A 16,729-nucleotide genomic window follows, 5' to 3' on the forward strand; every position below is an offset into this window, starting at 1 on the left:
GAGAGTAAGAAATGCTCTAGAGGAGAGCACAGCAAGTGCTGGGTCCAGAGTGCAGTGTTTTGGGTAACTGAGAACTTGAGTGTGGCTAGGAGCCTCTTAGAACCAGAGACTACCCAACCTAGGGATCCATCCCATCTCCAGGCACAGAACCCAACACTATTGCTGATCCCAAGAAACACTTGCTGACAGGAGCATTGGTCAGCAACTGATCAATGATACAGCCAACCATTAGACTGAGCCCAGGGACCCCAAATGGAAGAGCTAGGGGAAGGACTGAAGGAGCTGAAGAGTATTGCAACCCCATCATAAGAACAATATAAATTAACTGGAGCACCCAGAGCTCCCAGAGACTAAACCACCTATCAAAGAGTATACAATGGAGGGCTCCAGGGCTCCAGATACATACGTAGCAGAGGATGACCTTATCTGACATCAGTGGAGCGGAGGCCCTTGGTCTTGTGGAGGTTTGATGCCCCAGCCTAAGGGGATATTAGGGTGGTGAGGTGGGAATGGGTGAGTGCGTGGAGGAGCTTCCTCATAGAGGCATAAGGAAGGGGGAAAGGAGGAATAGGACAGGGAGTTTTGGAGGGGTAACTGGGAAGGGGTATATCACTTAAATATAAATTAATAAAATGATTAATAAACATCTTAAAAGGCATTATTTCAGGCAATCCTAAACCATCACACAGTGACCATACCCACATCCAGGGTAGATCTGCCAGCTATGAGAAGCAGTGAATTGTGATCTTAGAACATAGTAGGGGCCCTAGAAATCAGCAGGACTCTTCATGATGGAGAAGCCAAGTGTCCCTTTCTGAGCAGCAGGAGCCAATAAAACACCTATCATGGCTAGCCATGGCTATCTGAAGCATGAGAACAGGGCTAATGATGGCAAGGGAATTAATGCAGCACTGCTTTGCTGGCCCAGAGTGCAGACTGTGCCTCCACCCCACACCTGAGTCACTCACTTTCTGGACTCCTTCATCAGTAACACCCTTAGATGGTGACAACATTGCAGATCTTTTGTCCAGAGGTAGAAGTAAATGACCACCAGGTCCCAACAGGAACAACATCTACTCCCATTATGAATATGCATTTGGCCATGACAGATGACCAGGAATGGGTGTGGCCAGTGTAATTGATGGCCATAAAGAGCATTCTCTGAGGAGCCAACACAGCCTCATTGTGTCATGCTAGCAACCTGTGTTGTCTGAGACCACACAGCCTGGAAATGAAGTGCCTGCTCCTGGCTGTCACACTGTTTGGCCTGTTGGCTATTCTATAGGCCCAGGATGACCTGCCCTTCCTCTCAGATGAAAAGAAAGTGAGACAGGGCAGGGGTGTGTATGTGAAAGTTTTGACAGTTGGCCAGTGTTGGGAGCAATGCTCTTAAAACCCTCCATTATTGATGCTAATAGTATAGTTAAGTATGACTGGGTTCTTGGAAAATCCCCAGCCAGCTGCAGAAGACTGATACAAATCTGGTGGTCAGGATGAATAGTGATATGACAAAGTTGTGACCTTGCTGAGAAATACATCTAACATCAGGATGCCCAATGATATGACCTGTAACCTTTCTGAGAAACCAACATCCTGCTGACTAATGATATGACAAACCTGTAACCTTTCTGAAAAACCAACATCCTGTTGACATCAGCTGACCACAAGAGAGCTGTGTCCTTGGCCTGCATAAATGTTTCCCACTTCCCCCCTCTCTCTGTTACCCCTGTTATGGTATAAATTCAGCCTTGGGGAAAAATAAAATTGTCACCTTGATCAGACTCTTGTCTTGGTGTCCTTCTTCACGTCTCTTGTCCCCCATTCTCTTCCAGGTACCCTCTGCACCCTCGCTGACTGTCCTACCAGCTCCGGGACAGGCCAGTGCCTGAGGACTATGCCTAGCACTCATGAGGGTTTAATTCCTCTGATACTCAGCAGAGAATGCTGTTATCTAACACAGGTCTCCTGGTCCACAGAGTCGGAGCAGGGATAAGTCCTTGAGCAGTGATACTGAGAATGAGAAAATCTCACTTGGCAGAACATTTGTCTTGGTTCCTAAAATCCCAGCTGTTTTCGGTCTTTAAAGATAATCAAGTTCCATGTCTGTTGGGCCACCAAAGGCAGTTCTAATCTAATTGTAAGGAGCATGTGGTTGCAGAGTGGAACCTTATCATCCTGGGAGAGGGGGGAATCTTGGGCCCAGGAATATATACTCAGGCAGCACACCTATGGGCAACCTGGATGAGGCATTGGGATGGTCATGTGTGGGCTCAGGGCTCTGTCTTCTCCAGCTCTCAGGTATCTGGTTTCTAAAGGCCACAGTGAGTCAAAGGAGACAGACAGGGGAGCAAACTGTGGTTGCATTCCCTCATAGCCTCACATGCCCAGAAGAAGGAATCTTGGAGATCAGGAACACTTTCATGTGAGTGTCCCCAATCCATTTTTTCATCTTTCTCTCCTCTGTGTTTTGTATATTGATCAAAGAAAAACTCCTTCCTTGCAAGGGCTACAGTCTTAGCATTCTAAAACTTAGGAAAGGTTAGTATGGGATTTCAGAAGTCATTGTGCTAAGAATGAGGAACGAGGTAATCTCAGTAGAGAATAGACATGTTCTGAATAGGCTACAGTTCAGTTTCCTGTTTTCCAGGTCTGGTGGACAGTGTATTAAGGTACTACTTCACATGCAGAGAACAGAGGAGTCTGGTCAATATAGTACCTGTGAGTCCCTGTCTCATTTCTTCTCCTGTTGCTGTGATAAACCATTATAATCAACCCTGTTTAAGGGAGAAAGTATTTATTTAACTCACAGCTAAAGGTTCAGTCCATAATGGTAGGGCATTTCAGGCAGCCTGAGCATGAATCATCTGTTCACATTATGCCATAGTCAGACAAGAGCAATGAATGCACTCATGGAGGTGTTCAGATGGCTTTCACCATTGTACACAATAAGGGTCTAGTACCTTCACAATGTTTCTGCCCACGATTAACATGAATCTTCTGTAATAAATTAATATAATCAATGTCATGACCATTGTCATGGTCAGGCAAACATCTCCCATGAGATTATAGTTTACATTGAGTTATTAACACATCGATCCTGCCTGCGTGTGACTATCTTTGGCAAAGCATACTTCTGGGTTGGAGCACCCACGCCCTGCTTACTTTTCAGACAAGTCTAACCAGTTAATTCCCAGGTGATTTCAGAAATCATAGACTAGTTCACAGAAGAGGCTATGCTTCCCTTTAGAAGCCTACTGTCTAGTCTATGGAGACTGAAGCTTAGGATTTAGGAAGAAGGAAGGGCAGGGTAGATGGTAAGCTGCCAGTCAGGTCCAGCATCCATCTTCCCTGACACCCATGGTTCTGACTTTATAGCTGGGAATGACACTTTTTCTGGAGAAAACTCTGTCCTGTGACAAGGTTACAGCAAGGACTGGAGTTAGTTGGGTGGGTGTTCATCAGTCATTGTTGAAACTTTCTAGACTGTTCCTTAGTGTCCTCTGAGTTTGTCTTTGAAAAAGATACTACAAATCCATTTCTTTTTAATCTTCAATTTTTTGTCATAACTTTTTCTACATCTATGAGCTACCAGTGAAGGACCACTACATTGTTTACATGGAAAGCATTCCATTTGAGAAAAATTTCAAGAAGGACACCTCATAGGTAAGGAACAGCAGAGAACATAGCTCCCACACATGCTCCCTACTATACCATTAGCTATTTGAATGCATAGCATTTACAACTTGCAAAAGGCAGTATAAATTCCCCTAGGTGATCTTTGAGCAGCTCTGCAAAATGTTCTATGTGGTCAGTGTGATACTCTGAAGTGGGAAGCAGAGTCTATACAGAACTTTCAGATATGGGATATGAGCAGATATGACCTTGGGCACTAAGTAATAGGGCAGAAGTCCTCCCCAGTCACTTACATGTCACTTCCTGCCATCTCAGGATTCATGGCAGGCAGAGCAGTGTCCTAACAGACCTTTTATGGTCAATGTTACCTAGGGACAGGAGGCAGACTAGTGACTTTGAAACAAAAGCTTCTTCCCTGGCTAGAGTGTGATGTTACTCTGCTGCTTAGGATGTCACCTATATTTTGGTCATACTGCAGCCCTGTGTGCCAGTTATACCCATTTCCTGTGGAGAATCTCTCCCACTATCACCATTTTGCACCTTCATGTTCACTCTAAATTCTCCTCCTGTCTTGCTCCCATATGCTCCAGTTTGAAGGCTCTAGTTCTGGGCAGTCTTTTTGTCTTTGAGTCAGTGGCTTTCAGTAGGGCTGTGTAGTAAGACCTCCACCAGCTTATCTGAATTCTGCTCATAGGAAAGTGTCCAAAAGAAAACCTGGAGGCCTTAGAAGAATTTAAGGAATTCATACAATGCAAAGGACTTCTTCAAGAAGACATCATTGTACCTGAGCAGAGGGGTAAGAGGATGCTCGGCTCTGCCTCTTGCCCGTGTCTCCTTGTTTCCCCCATAATTTGAGGATTCTTATGTAAACATGTGTCTTCCTTTCCCAGCAGGCCCCTTCTTGTGATCTTAATCATGGGGCCATCCAAGCTGCATGTATAATCAGGGTCTTTATCCTGGACCCCCTCTTATATTTGATATTATTTTTCTTGGTTTTACAGAACTTTGTGTTCCCATACATGATGGAGTAATACTATGAAGAAACACTGAGAGATCTCAGATACCTCAATTCCAGGATTGATGCCTCTATGTGGTTTTAACCATACTGCCTTCCTCCTACTCTGTAGGGAACCTACTTAGTCAGGAAGCAGTGATCATGCCAGGAGGTGTCCTCAAGCATAATTTCCTGGATACTTAGAAAATCTGTCTTTTCTATTCCCGGAGTCTTTTCTATACCATGCTCTATCCACTTAGTCTAATTCTATACCCACCAGACATGTTTAGAGATCTAAAAATTCAAAAAAATCAGGATAGTTCTGTGGCACATGTATTCTTAAAATGGATCTCCCAGAAGCTTGCTGAAAGGAACATCCTTATATGCACCCAACTCCTAGGTACCTACTCTCTAACTGCTATTCCCCTGGTAAGGTGAGGGAATCTCTCAGTCATGTACCTCTCTTTGTCACAGCCCACAAGAACCACAAATGCTGAGTCATCTTTGCCATTAGGACATGGCCTTGACCTCACTGGACTACTCTTCCTTCTGGACCACATTCCACTTTACTGCATTTCCCAATGTAATCTTCCTTTACCAGCAGGTTCCTTATTGTGAGCTCAATGAATGTATAATCTGGGTCTTCATCCTGGACCCCCTGTCTCATTCCTTCCTTGATTAGTACTACCCATTGGAATTCCAACCTGCCTGCTTTACATTTTAACTTTTGACCCCAACTCCATCTGCATCCAATAAAGCATTTGGCAAATTTTCTGAGTTCTACTTGTATGTGGCAGGCCTTCTTAGTTCTAAGGTTAAAAAGGTATTGGAATTAGACACCCAGGTATTGGATACCAGACACTTATTAGCTTGGTACCCAGAAGTCCTGTAGAGTTCTGTGATAACTTGGAAGTACAAGTGATATGTGGCCAATGTCAAGTAGCTTCATAAGATGTCTGACACTGACTGGTTTAGGAAAATTTGTGTAGACACTAGATTGGGCAGGACCAGATGATGGCCTTGGATTTGCAAATATCTGCAGATTACTACAAAGAAATTGTTGTGTTCAGGAAATTCATGGAATCCTGGGAAGAACCTAGCTTTGAATTACCTAGGAGCAGTGACATAGGTGAAGTGAGGAAGATTGCCTGACCGTCCTCATCATGCTTAAGCAATGCAGACCTGGATGCAGCTCTCTGAGTAATTGTAATTACCTTGGCTTTTCTGTGATTGGTCAGTATTCAAGGTCTAGATGACCCTCTCTAGGTCAAATTTGGGGAAGATCTACCTATGAATGACACCACAAAAAATATTTGGGTAACAAAACTATACAGGTAACACAGACTAAGATGTATAAAATGTGGAAGGTAAACATGCATTGAAAAATAAACTCTAATGAAAGCTCAACTTTTTAGACCAGTACTAAGATTTGTGTAGTTTGTTTGGAGACAGGGTCTCCCAATTTAAACCCGGCTGACCTGGAAATTTCCATGTAAACTAGATTTGTCTCAAACTCAGAGAGATCATCCTGCTTCTTTTTCAAAGTGCTGAGATTAAAGGTGTATAATGTTGTATGACTTATCCTGGAGATAATGTGTGTCTTCATTCCAGACTTGGAAATGACAATAAACAAGGAATCTTTTTACCCAAATCTATCCATCTGACCCACTGATTTTTTTTGAGGACAGTGTGAGAGGCTAGTTTGAGGAGTGCACATGACTTAGGAGGCTGCATAATAAAAAGATCCTTGGCCATTGGTGATGCTTTATGTAAGCTAAATAGCTTGATCTCTCTCCACCAAACCAAGGCAGCTTCACTACAGGGTCTCCTCTTTTCTTGCATTGTTTATTGTTTATACAATCTTGATGAAAGGGAAAGGTCATGAATCATGTAGATTTTTTGTGAGTTTTGTGGACCTCCCGCAAGTCTCTCCATAGTGGAATATAAGTACACAACGCTCAACCCGTTCCTATGGCTTGTATGCTCTTTCTGCTCAACCTGTAGATGAACTCGCTCTACAGATAGCAGGAAAATGCCATTCTGGAATACAGATCTTAGTGGATAACACTGAGCTCTGCACAGATCTCCACCTGTGAAAACCATCAACAGATCTGAGACTATTATCCAATCTAGACTCATGACCATAGACACCCATCTAAGTTCTTGCACCACCCCCTTATTATAGGAGCTACAGTCATGCAGGCCTTTCATCTGCTTGCACCACAAAGGGCAGGGTCAGACCCACAGTCCACAAGAGCAGCTGCATGGTCACCATGGTGCCTCTGTGCTTCTGGCCTCCCTGCAGCATGTATATCTTGCACTGTTTGACCCCTAATCTGCACAAAGCCCTCATCCATGCTATAGAATGGTTACACTGTTTTGTTTGTACCTCATGAATACATGGTGTTAATTTCTGTAACTTGATCTTACTTGTTCTTTGACTCATTCTCAGGAAACCTTGTCAGGAGAAAGAGTGTTATTGGAATGGGTAGTGACACCTGAGAACCCAGAGCCAGAAGGATAACAATGGCTCCTGTGTCCCCATCACTCCCATACCCAGGCCCCATTTCCACCAGAAACTGACTCCTCACACCCACATGACTCTCTTAGCTTCCAATTCAAAGCACAGAGTCTGGACCCTCTCCAGACAATATCCCTATGGCGATACCCAGTTATTCCCTACCCCAATGAGAAGTGAGTTGTCTCTTCCTCCTGTACCATGGCTCCTGTGTTGTCTTGCTTTCTGCATCCTACATTAGCTCTCAATATCTTGCCTGCTGCTCCACAGCCACCTGATAGTTAGACCCCTAGAATGTGCCCCAAAACTAAAGTCACCCTTTTCTCAGGACTTCACCCTTCTTTCCATGAGATAAGACTGAAGTCGGACCAGACTGAAGCTACATGGGGTCTCCACCTCTCCTTTGTCCTCTGATCTATGCCACACCACTGAATAAATGCATTATCCAGTTTCTATGTGCATGTGTAAGTGTGTGCGTATGTGTGTGCATGCATGCATGCGTGCGTGCATGTGTGTGTAGCTATGTGAGAGAGCACATTGACATATGTGTCTGCATGGTCATATGTACAACTGACTCTGCCATTTCAGTCTGTGCCTGTTCAAGCAAGTGTGTTCATTTGTGCCTGTGTGTATTTAATACTAGATGTGGACATTTCTGAGATACAATATCAGATACAATATAGTGATGCTTATGCATGTGTATGCAAATGTTTGTGTCTCTATGTAACCTGTGTCCTTGTGAGTGTATGGTCATTTCTGAGTGTATGTAACTGTGTGGGCACTTCTGTTTTTGTGTGTACATGTGCATGATGTATGAGGGTCTGCATGTGTGCTCATCTGTGCCTTTGTACAACTGTCTCTCTGTGTGTTAGTTTCCTGGATGTCCTGATTTTAATCTGAAATGACCCCACAGAATCAGAGGTTTGAACACTAGCCCCCACTGGGAACACTTTGTTGGAAAATATGAAAACTTTCCACTCTGGTCTCATGAGAACACATGGGGTGTCAATGGAATCTGCCTCTGGGTCAGCTCTGAGCCCTCTGCTTCCTAATGCACTATGATGTGAACAAGCCATGGACCAAGTGCCCACTGATATGGTTGAGCTATCTCAGTCACTCTGCTTTCCCCAACATCATGCTTGGGGTCTCCAGAATGACAAGCCAGATAATCCCCTGATCCCTCAGATTGTGTCTAGTGTGTGTTTTGTCAGAGTGTCAAGAAAATCTAGCATGCAATATTGTTACCAGGAAGTTCAATCTTTGCCCTGAGCAGCCTAAGGATATGTATTCTAGGCCTTAGAAACTGGAATGCAAAGGAAATTGGGAAAGGTTGGGAGCTGTGTAGTAGAAAGGACCTACAACACTGTACACACAGCTCACTGGATCATTCTAGAAGTCTCCAAAGACTGGACTCTGCATGCAAGAAAGACTAAGCTTCTAAGATTAGGAGAGGATGAGGTCAGTGCTAGAAGTCCCTCATGTCACCCCACAATAGACATCCTAGCTACATTCAGCTGACATCCTGGCAGTTTGAGTTAAGCTGAACTGAACATTTATGGACTGACTTGTTTGGTGGGGATTTCATTCATGCTGCAGTATGGTGACGACACCAAGCAAGGATGCTACAGGAACCTCCGTGTTTCAGGCAATATCAACTTTCAGGCTAGTCTTGAATTATTCTATTTTTGTAGTAACTGCTTTGACCTGTTACCCTATTTTGTGAAAATGTTCAACAAAAAGTGACTCCACATTTGTTTACACAAGTTAACAACCTCTTCTACCTGCACAGCTTGAGGCAAAAATGGATGAGAGATTGCTGTGTGACAACAATGACACTGAAACATGTCAGAATGTATCAGAAACACCAGATATCTGAACTTTTCAATAACCCTAGATGGAATCTCTCACCCAAGACTTCAAAGGAGCACCCTAACACTGAGATGTGCAACATGATCATGTATGACTGAAAAACAGAGATAATATTTGAAGCGATCAGGGAAGGCAGTGAAAGCTGGATTAGAAAAGGTGATTCTGGAATCTCAGGGGCTCTACTCAGCAAATTGGACAGTAGAGAAAAAGCCAGTGCCCTAGGCTGCCCACAACATCCCATGTCCATGTATCACAGGGAGAAATGACCCCTGGACAGAAGCATAGCAAGAATAGATAAGAATGCTGTCTGGGATCCCTGCCCACAGCTCACTGCTCCCAAAGCCCGTGGGAGAGAGAGCTCACCACCTGGACATGTGGGCACTCCTGAGACTGCAGAGCGGGAGAGACCACCAATACTGCCCACCCCTGCCCACATCCCTGGCCCAAGAAGAAACTGTATACGGTGTAAATAGTGTATTGTCTTCCTGTTTAAAAATCCCCAATTTAAATGTCATTAATTGTTAATCAAGGTTCTGATACTAAAAATTCAAGCTATGTGATGAATATCACAGTGGTTTTCCTAAGACATCATCTTTCCATTTGATGTTCTCGGTTTTTTTCACAGTTGCTTCATTTATTCATACTATTTACACTTCTTAGCCTTTGATGCAAATTATGTCATTAGGTAATTAATAATTTCTGTAAAAGTGCAGCATGTGTGTTATAAAGTATGAGTATGTGGTATTCATTCATTCCAAATTATTAAAGCTATTTTATCAAAAAAAAAGAAAGAAAAAAAGAAACTGTATATGGACTCTGGGAACCAGAAGATAGGGGCACTGGAGCTGCAGGTCCCCCATGTTCCAGACACCACCGGGACCTGAAGGGACTGGATCAACAGTTCTCTGCACCAAAATTCCATGGGAGGGAAAGCTAAACATTCAGAGAAGCAGACACGCCTGAGAATCCAGAAGAGATTACACTCTGCCCACATTTCTGACTCCAGAGGAAAACACCTAATGCCATCTGGGACCCCGGTGCACAGGGGCTCCCAGAAAAGGCAGTGCAGGCCCTCCTGGTTGCCGCCCTCAGGAGAGCTCAAAAGCACCACCCCACGAGCAAATTTGAGCTGCAGGACCACACATAAAACCAAATTTTCTGCTACAAGCGACCTGCCAGGTGAACTCAAGACACAGGCCCACAGGAACAGCTGAAGACCAGTAGACAGGAAAAACTACATGCCTGAAAGCAGAACACTTTGTTCCCATAACTGGCTGAAAGAAAACAGGAAAACAGGTTCCCATGACACACAGGCCTATAGGACAGTCTAGCCACTGTCAGAAATAGCAGAACAAAGTAACACCAGAGATAATCTGATGGCAAGAGGCAAGCACAGGAACCCAAGCAACAGAAACCAAGACTACATGGCATCATCGGAGCCCAATTCTCCCACCAAAGCAAACACTGAATATCCAAACACACCAGAAAAGCAAGATCTAGATTTAAAATCATATTTGATCATGATGCTAGAGGACTTCAAGAAAGACATGAAGAACTCCCTTAGAGAAACACAGGAGGGGTTGGGGATTTAGCTCAGTGGTAGAGCGCTTGCCTAGGAAGCGCAAGGCCCTGGGTTCGGTCCCCAGCTCCGAAAAAAAAAAAAAAAAAAAAAAAAGAGAAACACAGGAAAACATAAATGAACAAGTAGAAGCTTATAGAAAGAAATCACAAAAATCCCTGAAAGAATTCCAGGAAAACACAATCAAACAGTTGAAGGAATTAAAAATGGAAATAGAAGCAATGAAGAAAGGACACAGGGAAACAACCCTGGATATAGAAAACCAAAGGAAGAGACAAGGAGCCATAGATACAAGCATCACCAACAGAATACAAGAGATAGAAGAGAGAATCTCAGGAGCAGAAGATTCCATAGAAATCATCTACACAACTGTCAAAGATAATGTAAAACGGAAAAAGCTGCTGGTCCAAAACATACAGGAAATCCAGGACTCAATGAGAAGATCAAACCTAAGGATAATAGGTATAGAAGAGAGTGAACTCCCAGCTCAAGGAACAGTAAATATCTTCAACAAAATCATAGAAGAAAACTTCCCTAACCTAAAGAAAGAGATGCCCATAAGCATACAAGAAGCCTACAGAACTCCAAATAGATTGGACCAGAAAAGAAACTCCTCCCATCACATAATAGTCAAAACACCAAATGCACAAAATAAAGAAAAAATATTAAAAGCAGTAAGGGAAAAAGGTCAAGTAACATGTAAAGGCAGACCTATCAGAATCACACCAGACTTTTCGCCAGAAACTATGAAGGCCAGAAGATCCTGGACAGATGTCATACAGACCCTAAGAGAACACAAATGCCAGCCCAGGTTACTGTATCCTGCAAAACTCTGAATTAACATAGATGGAGAAACCAAGATATTCCATGACAAAACCAAATTTACACAATATCTTTCTGCAAATTCAGCACTAGAAAGGATAATAAATGGTAAAGCCCAACATAAGGAGGCAAGCTACATCCTAGAAAAAGCAAGAAACTAATCGCCTTGGCAACAAAACAAAGAGAAGAAAAGCACACAAACATAACCTCACATCCAAATATGACTATAACAGGAAGCAATAATCATTATTCCTTAATATCTCTCAACGTCAATGGTCTCAACTCCCCAATAAAAGGACATAGATTAACAAACTGGATATGCAATGAGGACCCTGCATTCTGCTGCCTACAGGAAACACACCTCAGAGACAAAGACAGACACTACCTCAGAGTGAAAGGCTGGAAATCAACTTTCCAAGCAAATGGTCGGAAGAAGCAAGCTGGAGTAGCCATTCTAATATCAAATAAAATCGATTTTCAACTAAAACTCCTCAAAAAAGATAGGGAAGGGCACTTCATATTCTTCAAAGGAAAAATCGACCAAGATGAACTCTCAATCCTAAATATCTATGCTCCAAATACAAGGGCACCTACACACCTAAAAGAAACCTTACTAAAGCTCAAAACACACATTTCACCTCGCACAATAATAATAGGAGGTTTCAACACCCCACTCTCATCAATGGACAGATCATGGAAACAGAAATTAAACAGAGACATAGACAGACTAAGAGAAGTCATGAGCCAAATGGACTTAACAGATATTTATAGAACATTCTATCCTAAAGCAAAAGGACATACCTTCTTCTCAGCTCCTCATGGTACTTTCTCCAAAATTGACCATATAATTGGACATAAAACAGGACTCAATAGATACAGAAAGATAGAAATAATCCCATGCGTCCTATCAGACCACCACGGCCTAAAACTGGTCTTCAATAACAATAAGGGAAGAACGCCCACATATACGTGGAAGTTGAACAATGCTCTACTCAACGATAACCTGGTCAAGGAAGAAATAAAGAAAGGAATTAAAGACTTTGTAGAATTTAATGAAAATGAAGGTACAACATACCCAAACTTATGGGACACAATGAAAGCTGTGCTAAGAGGAAAACTCATAGCGCTGAGTGCCTGCAGAAAGAAACAGGAGAAAGCATATATCAGCAGCTTGACAGCACACCTAAAAGCTCTAGAACAAAAAGAAGCAAATACACCCAGGAGGAGTAGGAGGCAGGAAATAAACTCAGAGCTGAAATCAACCAAGTAGAAACAAAAAGGACCATAGAAAGAATCAACAGAACCAAAAGTTGATTCTTTGAGAAAATCAACAAGATAGATAAACCCTTAGCCAGACTAACCAGAAGACACAGAGAGTGCGTCCAAATTAACAAAATCAGAAATGAAAAGGGAGACATAACTACAGATTCAGAGGAAATTCAAAAAATCATCAGATCCTACTACAAAAGCTTATATTCAACAAAACTTGAGAATCTGGAGGAAATGGACAATTTCCTAGACAGATACCAGATACCGAAGTTAAATCAGGAACAGATAAACCATTTGAACAACCCCATAACTCCTAAGGAAATAGAAGGAGTCATTAAAAGTCTCCCAACCAAAAAGAGCCCAGATCTAGACAGGTTTAGTGCAGAAATCTATCAGACCTTCATAGAAGACCTCGTACCAATATTATCCAAACTATTCCACAAAATTGAAACTGATGGATCACTACCGAATTCCTTCTATGAAGCCACAATTACTCTTATACCTAAACCACACAAAGACCCAACAAAGAAAGAGAACTTCAGACCAATTTCCCTTATGAATATCGATGCAAAAATACTCAATAAAATTCTGGCAAACCAAATCCAAGAGCACATCAAAACAATCATCCACCATGATCAAGTAGGCTTCATCCCAGGCATGCAGGGATGGTTTAATATATGAAAAACCATCAACATGATCCATTATATAAACAAACTGAAAGAACAAAACCACATGATCATTTCATTAGGTGCTGCGAAAGCATTTGACAAAATTCAACACCCCTTCATGATAAAAGTCCTAGAAAGAACAGGAATTCAAGGCCCATACCTAAACATAGTAAAAGCCATATACAGCAAACCAGTAGCTAACATTAAACTAAATGGAGAGAAACTTGAAGCAATGCCACTGAAATCAGGAACAAGACAAGGCTGCCCACTCTCTCCCTACTTATTCAATATAGTTCTTGAAGTTCTAGCCAGAGCAATCAGACAACAAAAGGAGGTCAAGGGGATACAGATTGGAAAAGAAGTCAAAATATCACTCTTTGCAGATGATATGATAGTATATTTAAGTGATCCCAAAAGTTCCACCAGAGAACTACTAAAGCTGATAAACAACTTCAGCAAAGTGGCTGGGTAAAAAATTAACTCAAATAAATCAGTAGCCTTCCTCTACACAAAAGAGAAATAAGCCGAGAAGGAAACTAGGGAAATGATGCCATTCATAATAGTCCCAAATAATATAAAATATGACTTTAACCAAGCAAGTAAAATATCTGTATGATAAGAACTTAAAGCCTCTGAAGAATGAAATTGAAGAAGACCTCAGAAGATGGAAAGATCTCCCATGCTCATGGATTGGCAGGATTAATATTGTAAAAATGGCCATTTTACCAAAAGAGATCTACGGATTCAATGCAGTCCCCATCAAAATACTAATCCAATTCTTCAAAGAGTTAGACAGACCAATTTGCAAATTCATCTGGAATAACAAAAATGCCAGGATAGCTAAAACTATCCTCAACAATAAAAGGACTTCAGGGGGAATCACTATCCCTGAACTCAAGCAGTATTACAGAGCAATAGTGATAAAAACTGCATGGTATTGGTACAGAGAAAGACAGATAGACCAATGGAATAGAATTGAAGACCCAGAAATGAACCCATACACTTATGGTCACTTGATTTTTGACAAAGGAGCCAAAACCATCCAATGGAAAAAAGATAGCATTTTCAGCAAATGGTGCTGGTTCAACTGGAGGTCAGCATGTAGAAGAATGCAGATCGATCCATGCTTATCACTTGTACAAAGCTTAAGTCCAAGTGGATCCAGGACCTCCGCCTCAAACCAGATACACTCAAACTAATAGAAGAAAAACTAGGGAAGCATCTCGAACACATGGGCACTGGAGAAAATTTCCTGAACAAAACACCAATGGCTTATGCTCTAAGATCAAGAATCGACAAATGGGATCTCATAAAACTGCAAAGCTTCTGGAAGGCAAAGGACACTGTGGTTAGGACAAAACGGCAACCAACAGATTGGGAAAAGATCTTTACCAATCCAACAACTGATAAAGGGCTTATATCCAAAATATACGAAGAGCTCAAGAAGTTAGACCTCAAGGAGACAAATAACCCTATTAAAAAATGGGGTTCAGAGCTAAACAAAGAACTCACAACTGAGGAATGCCGAATGGCTGAGAAACACCTAAAGAAATGTTCAACATCTTTAGTCATAAGGGAAATGCAAATCAAAACAACCCTGAGATTTCACCTCACACCAGCTAAGATCAAAAACTCAGGTGACAGCAAATGCTGGCAAGGATGTGGAGAAAGAGGAACACTCCTCCATTGTTGGTGGGATTGCAGACTGATACAACCATTCTGGAAATCAGTCTGGAGGTTCTTCAGAAAATTGGACATTGAACTACCTGAGGACCCAGCTATACCTCTCTTGGGCATATACCCAAAAGATGCCCCAACATATAACAAAGACACGTGCTCCACTATGTTCATAGCAGCCTTATTTATAATAGCCAGAAGCTGGAAAGAACCCAGATGCCCTTCAACAGAGGAATGGATACAGAAATTGTGGAACATCTACACAATGGAATATTACTCAGCTATCAAAAACAATGACTTTATGAAATTCATAGGCAAATGAATGGAACTGGAAAATATCATCCTGAGTGAGGTAACCCAATCACAGAAAAACACACATGGTATGCACTCATTGTTAAGTGGCTATTAGCCCAAATGCTTGAATTACCCTAGATGCCTAGAACACATGAAACTCAAGATGGATGATCAAAATGTGAATGTTTCACTCCTTCTTTAAAAGGGGAACAAGAGTACCCTTGGCAGGGAATAGGGAGTCAAAGTTTTGAACAGAGGCAGAAGGAACACCCATTCAGAGCCTGCCCACATGTGGCCCATACATATACAGCCACCCAATTAGACAAGATGGATGAAGCAAAGAAGTGCAGGCCGACAGGAACCGGAGGTAGATCTCTCCTGAGAGACACACCAAGAATACAGCAAATACATAGGTGAATGCCATCATTAAACCATTGGACTGAGAACGGGACCCCCATTGAAGGAATCTTAGAAAGGACTAAAATAACTTTAAGGGGCTCGAGATCCCATATGAACAACAATGCCAAGCAACCAGAGCTTCCAGGGACTAAGCCACTACCCAAAGACTATACATGGACTGACCCTGGGCTCCAACCTCATAGGTAGCAATGAATAGCCTAGTAAGAGCACCAGTGGAAGGGGAAGCCCTTGTCCTGCCAAGACTGAACCCCCAGTGAACCTGATTGTTGGGAGGAGGGTGGTAATGGGAGGAGGATGGGGAGGGGAAGCCTATATTGAAGGGGATGGGTAGGAGTTAGGGGGATGTTGGCCTGGAAACCGGGAAGTCGAATACCAATTGAAATGCAAATAAGAAATACCCAAGTTAATAAAGATAAAAAATAAAAAATAAATTGTGGTTCATTTACAGGATGGAATACTACTCTGCTGTTAAAAACAAAGACATCATGAAATTTGCAGGTAAATGGGTGAAACTAGAATATATGATCCTGAGTGAGGTAACCCAAACCCAAAGACACATGCATGGTATGTGTTCACTTCAGTGGATGTGAGCCATACAGTACAGGACACCCACGCTACAATTCACAGACCCAAAGAAACTAAACATGAAGGGCCCAACAGAAGACACTTGTATCTCACTCAGAAGGGGAAATAAAATAGTCTTTCAACATTCTAAAAGCTCCCTAGAGCTTCTTGTTTGAGAGAATGAGGGCAGGTGTCACTGTCTACAGCTGAGACCAAAGAGAAACCGGATTTTCGTGGGTAGAGATGAGGAGCTGATAGAACTTCCTTCTGGCCTAAAGGACGGAGAAGCTGTTAGTGTGGAGAAGGGGAGGGACACCTTTCCCATACCTGTGTGTGCCAGATTCATGTGGCTTCAAGAGGAGCCCAGCTAACAAAGGAGTGCAGTGAGTAATAACTGCAGGTATCCACAGCAGCCAACTGGG

General features: G+C 42.4%; 1 protein-coding gene across 1 annotated transcript; it reads left to right on the forward strand.

The window, feature by feature from the left end:
- Positions 1–1,231: 1,231 nt before the first annotated feature.
- Positions 1,232–4,831, forward strand: Lcn4l1 (lipocalin 4-like 1). Its single transcript, XM_039106053.2, is given in 7 exon segments — positions 1,232–1,324; positions 2,292–2,422; positions 2,648–2,718; positions 3,554–3,637; positions 3,640–3,663; positions 4,328–4,429; positions 4,761–4,831. Coding segments are annotated over 7 exon segments (576 nt in total).
- The last annotated feature ends 11,898 nt before the right edge of the window (positions 4,832–16,729 follow it).

The sequence above is a fragment of the Rattus norvegicus genome, chromosome 3 (assembly GCF_036323735.1).
Source record: "Rattus norvegicus strain BN/NHsdMcwi chromosome 3, GRCr8, whole genome shotgun sequence".
In the NCBI taxonomy this organism is placed as follows: domain Eukaryota; kingdom Metazoa; phylum Chordata; class Mammalia; order Rodentia; family Muridae; genus Rattus; species Rattus norvegicus.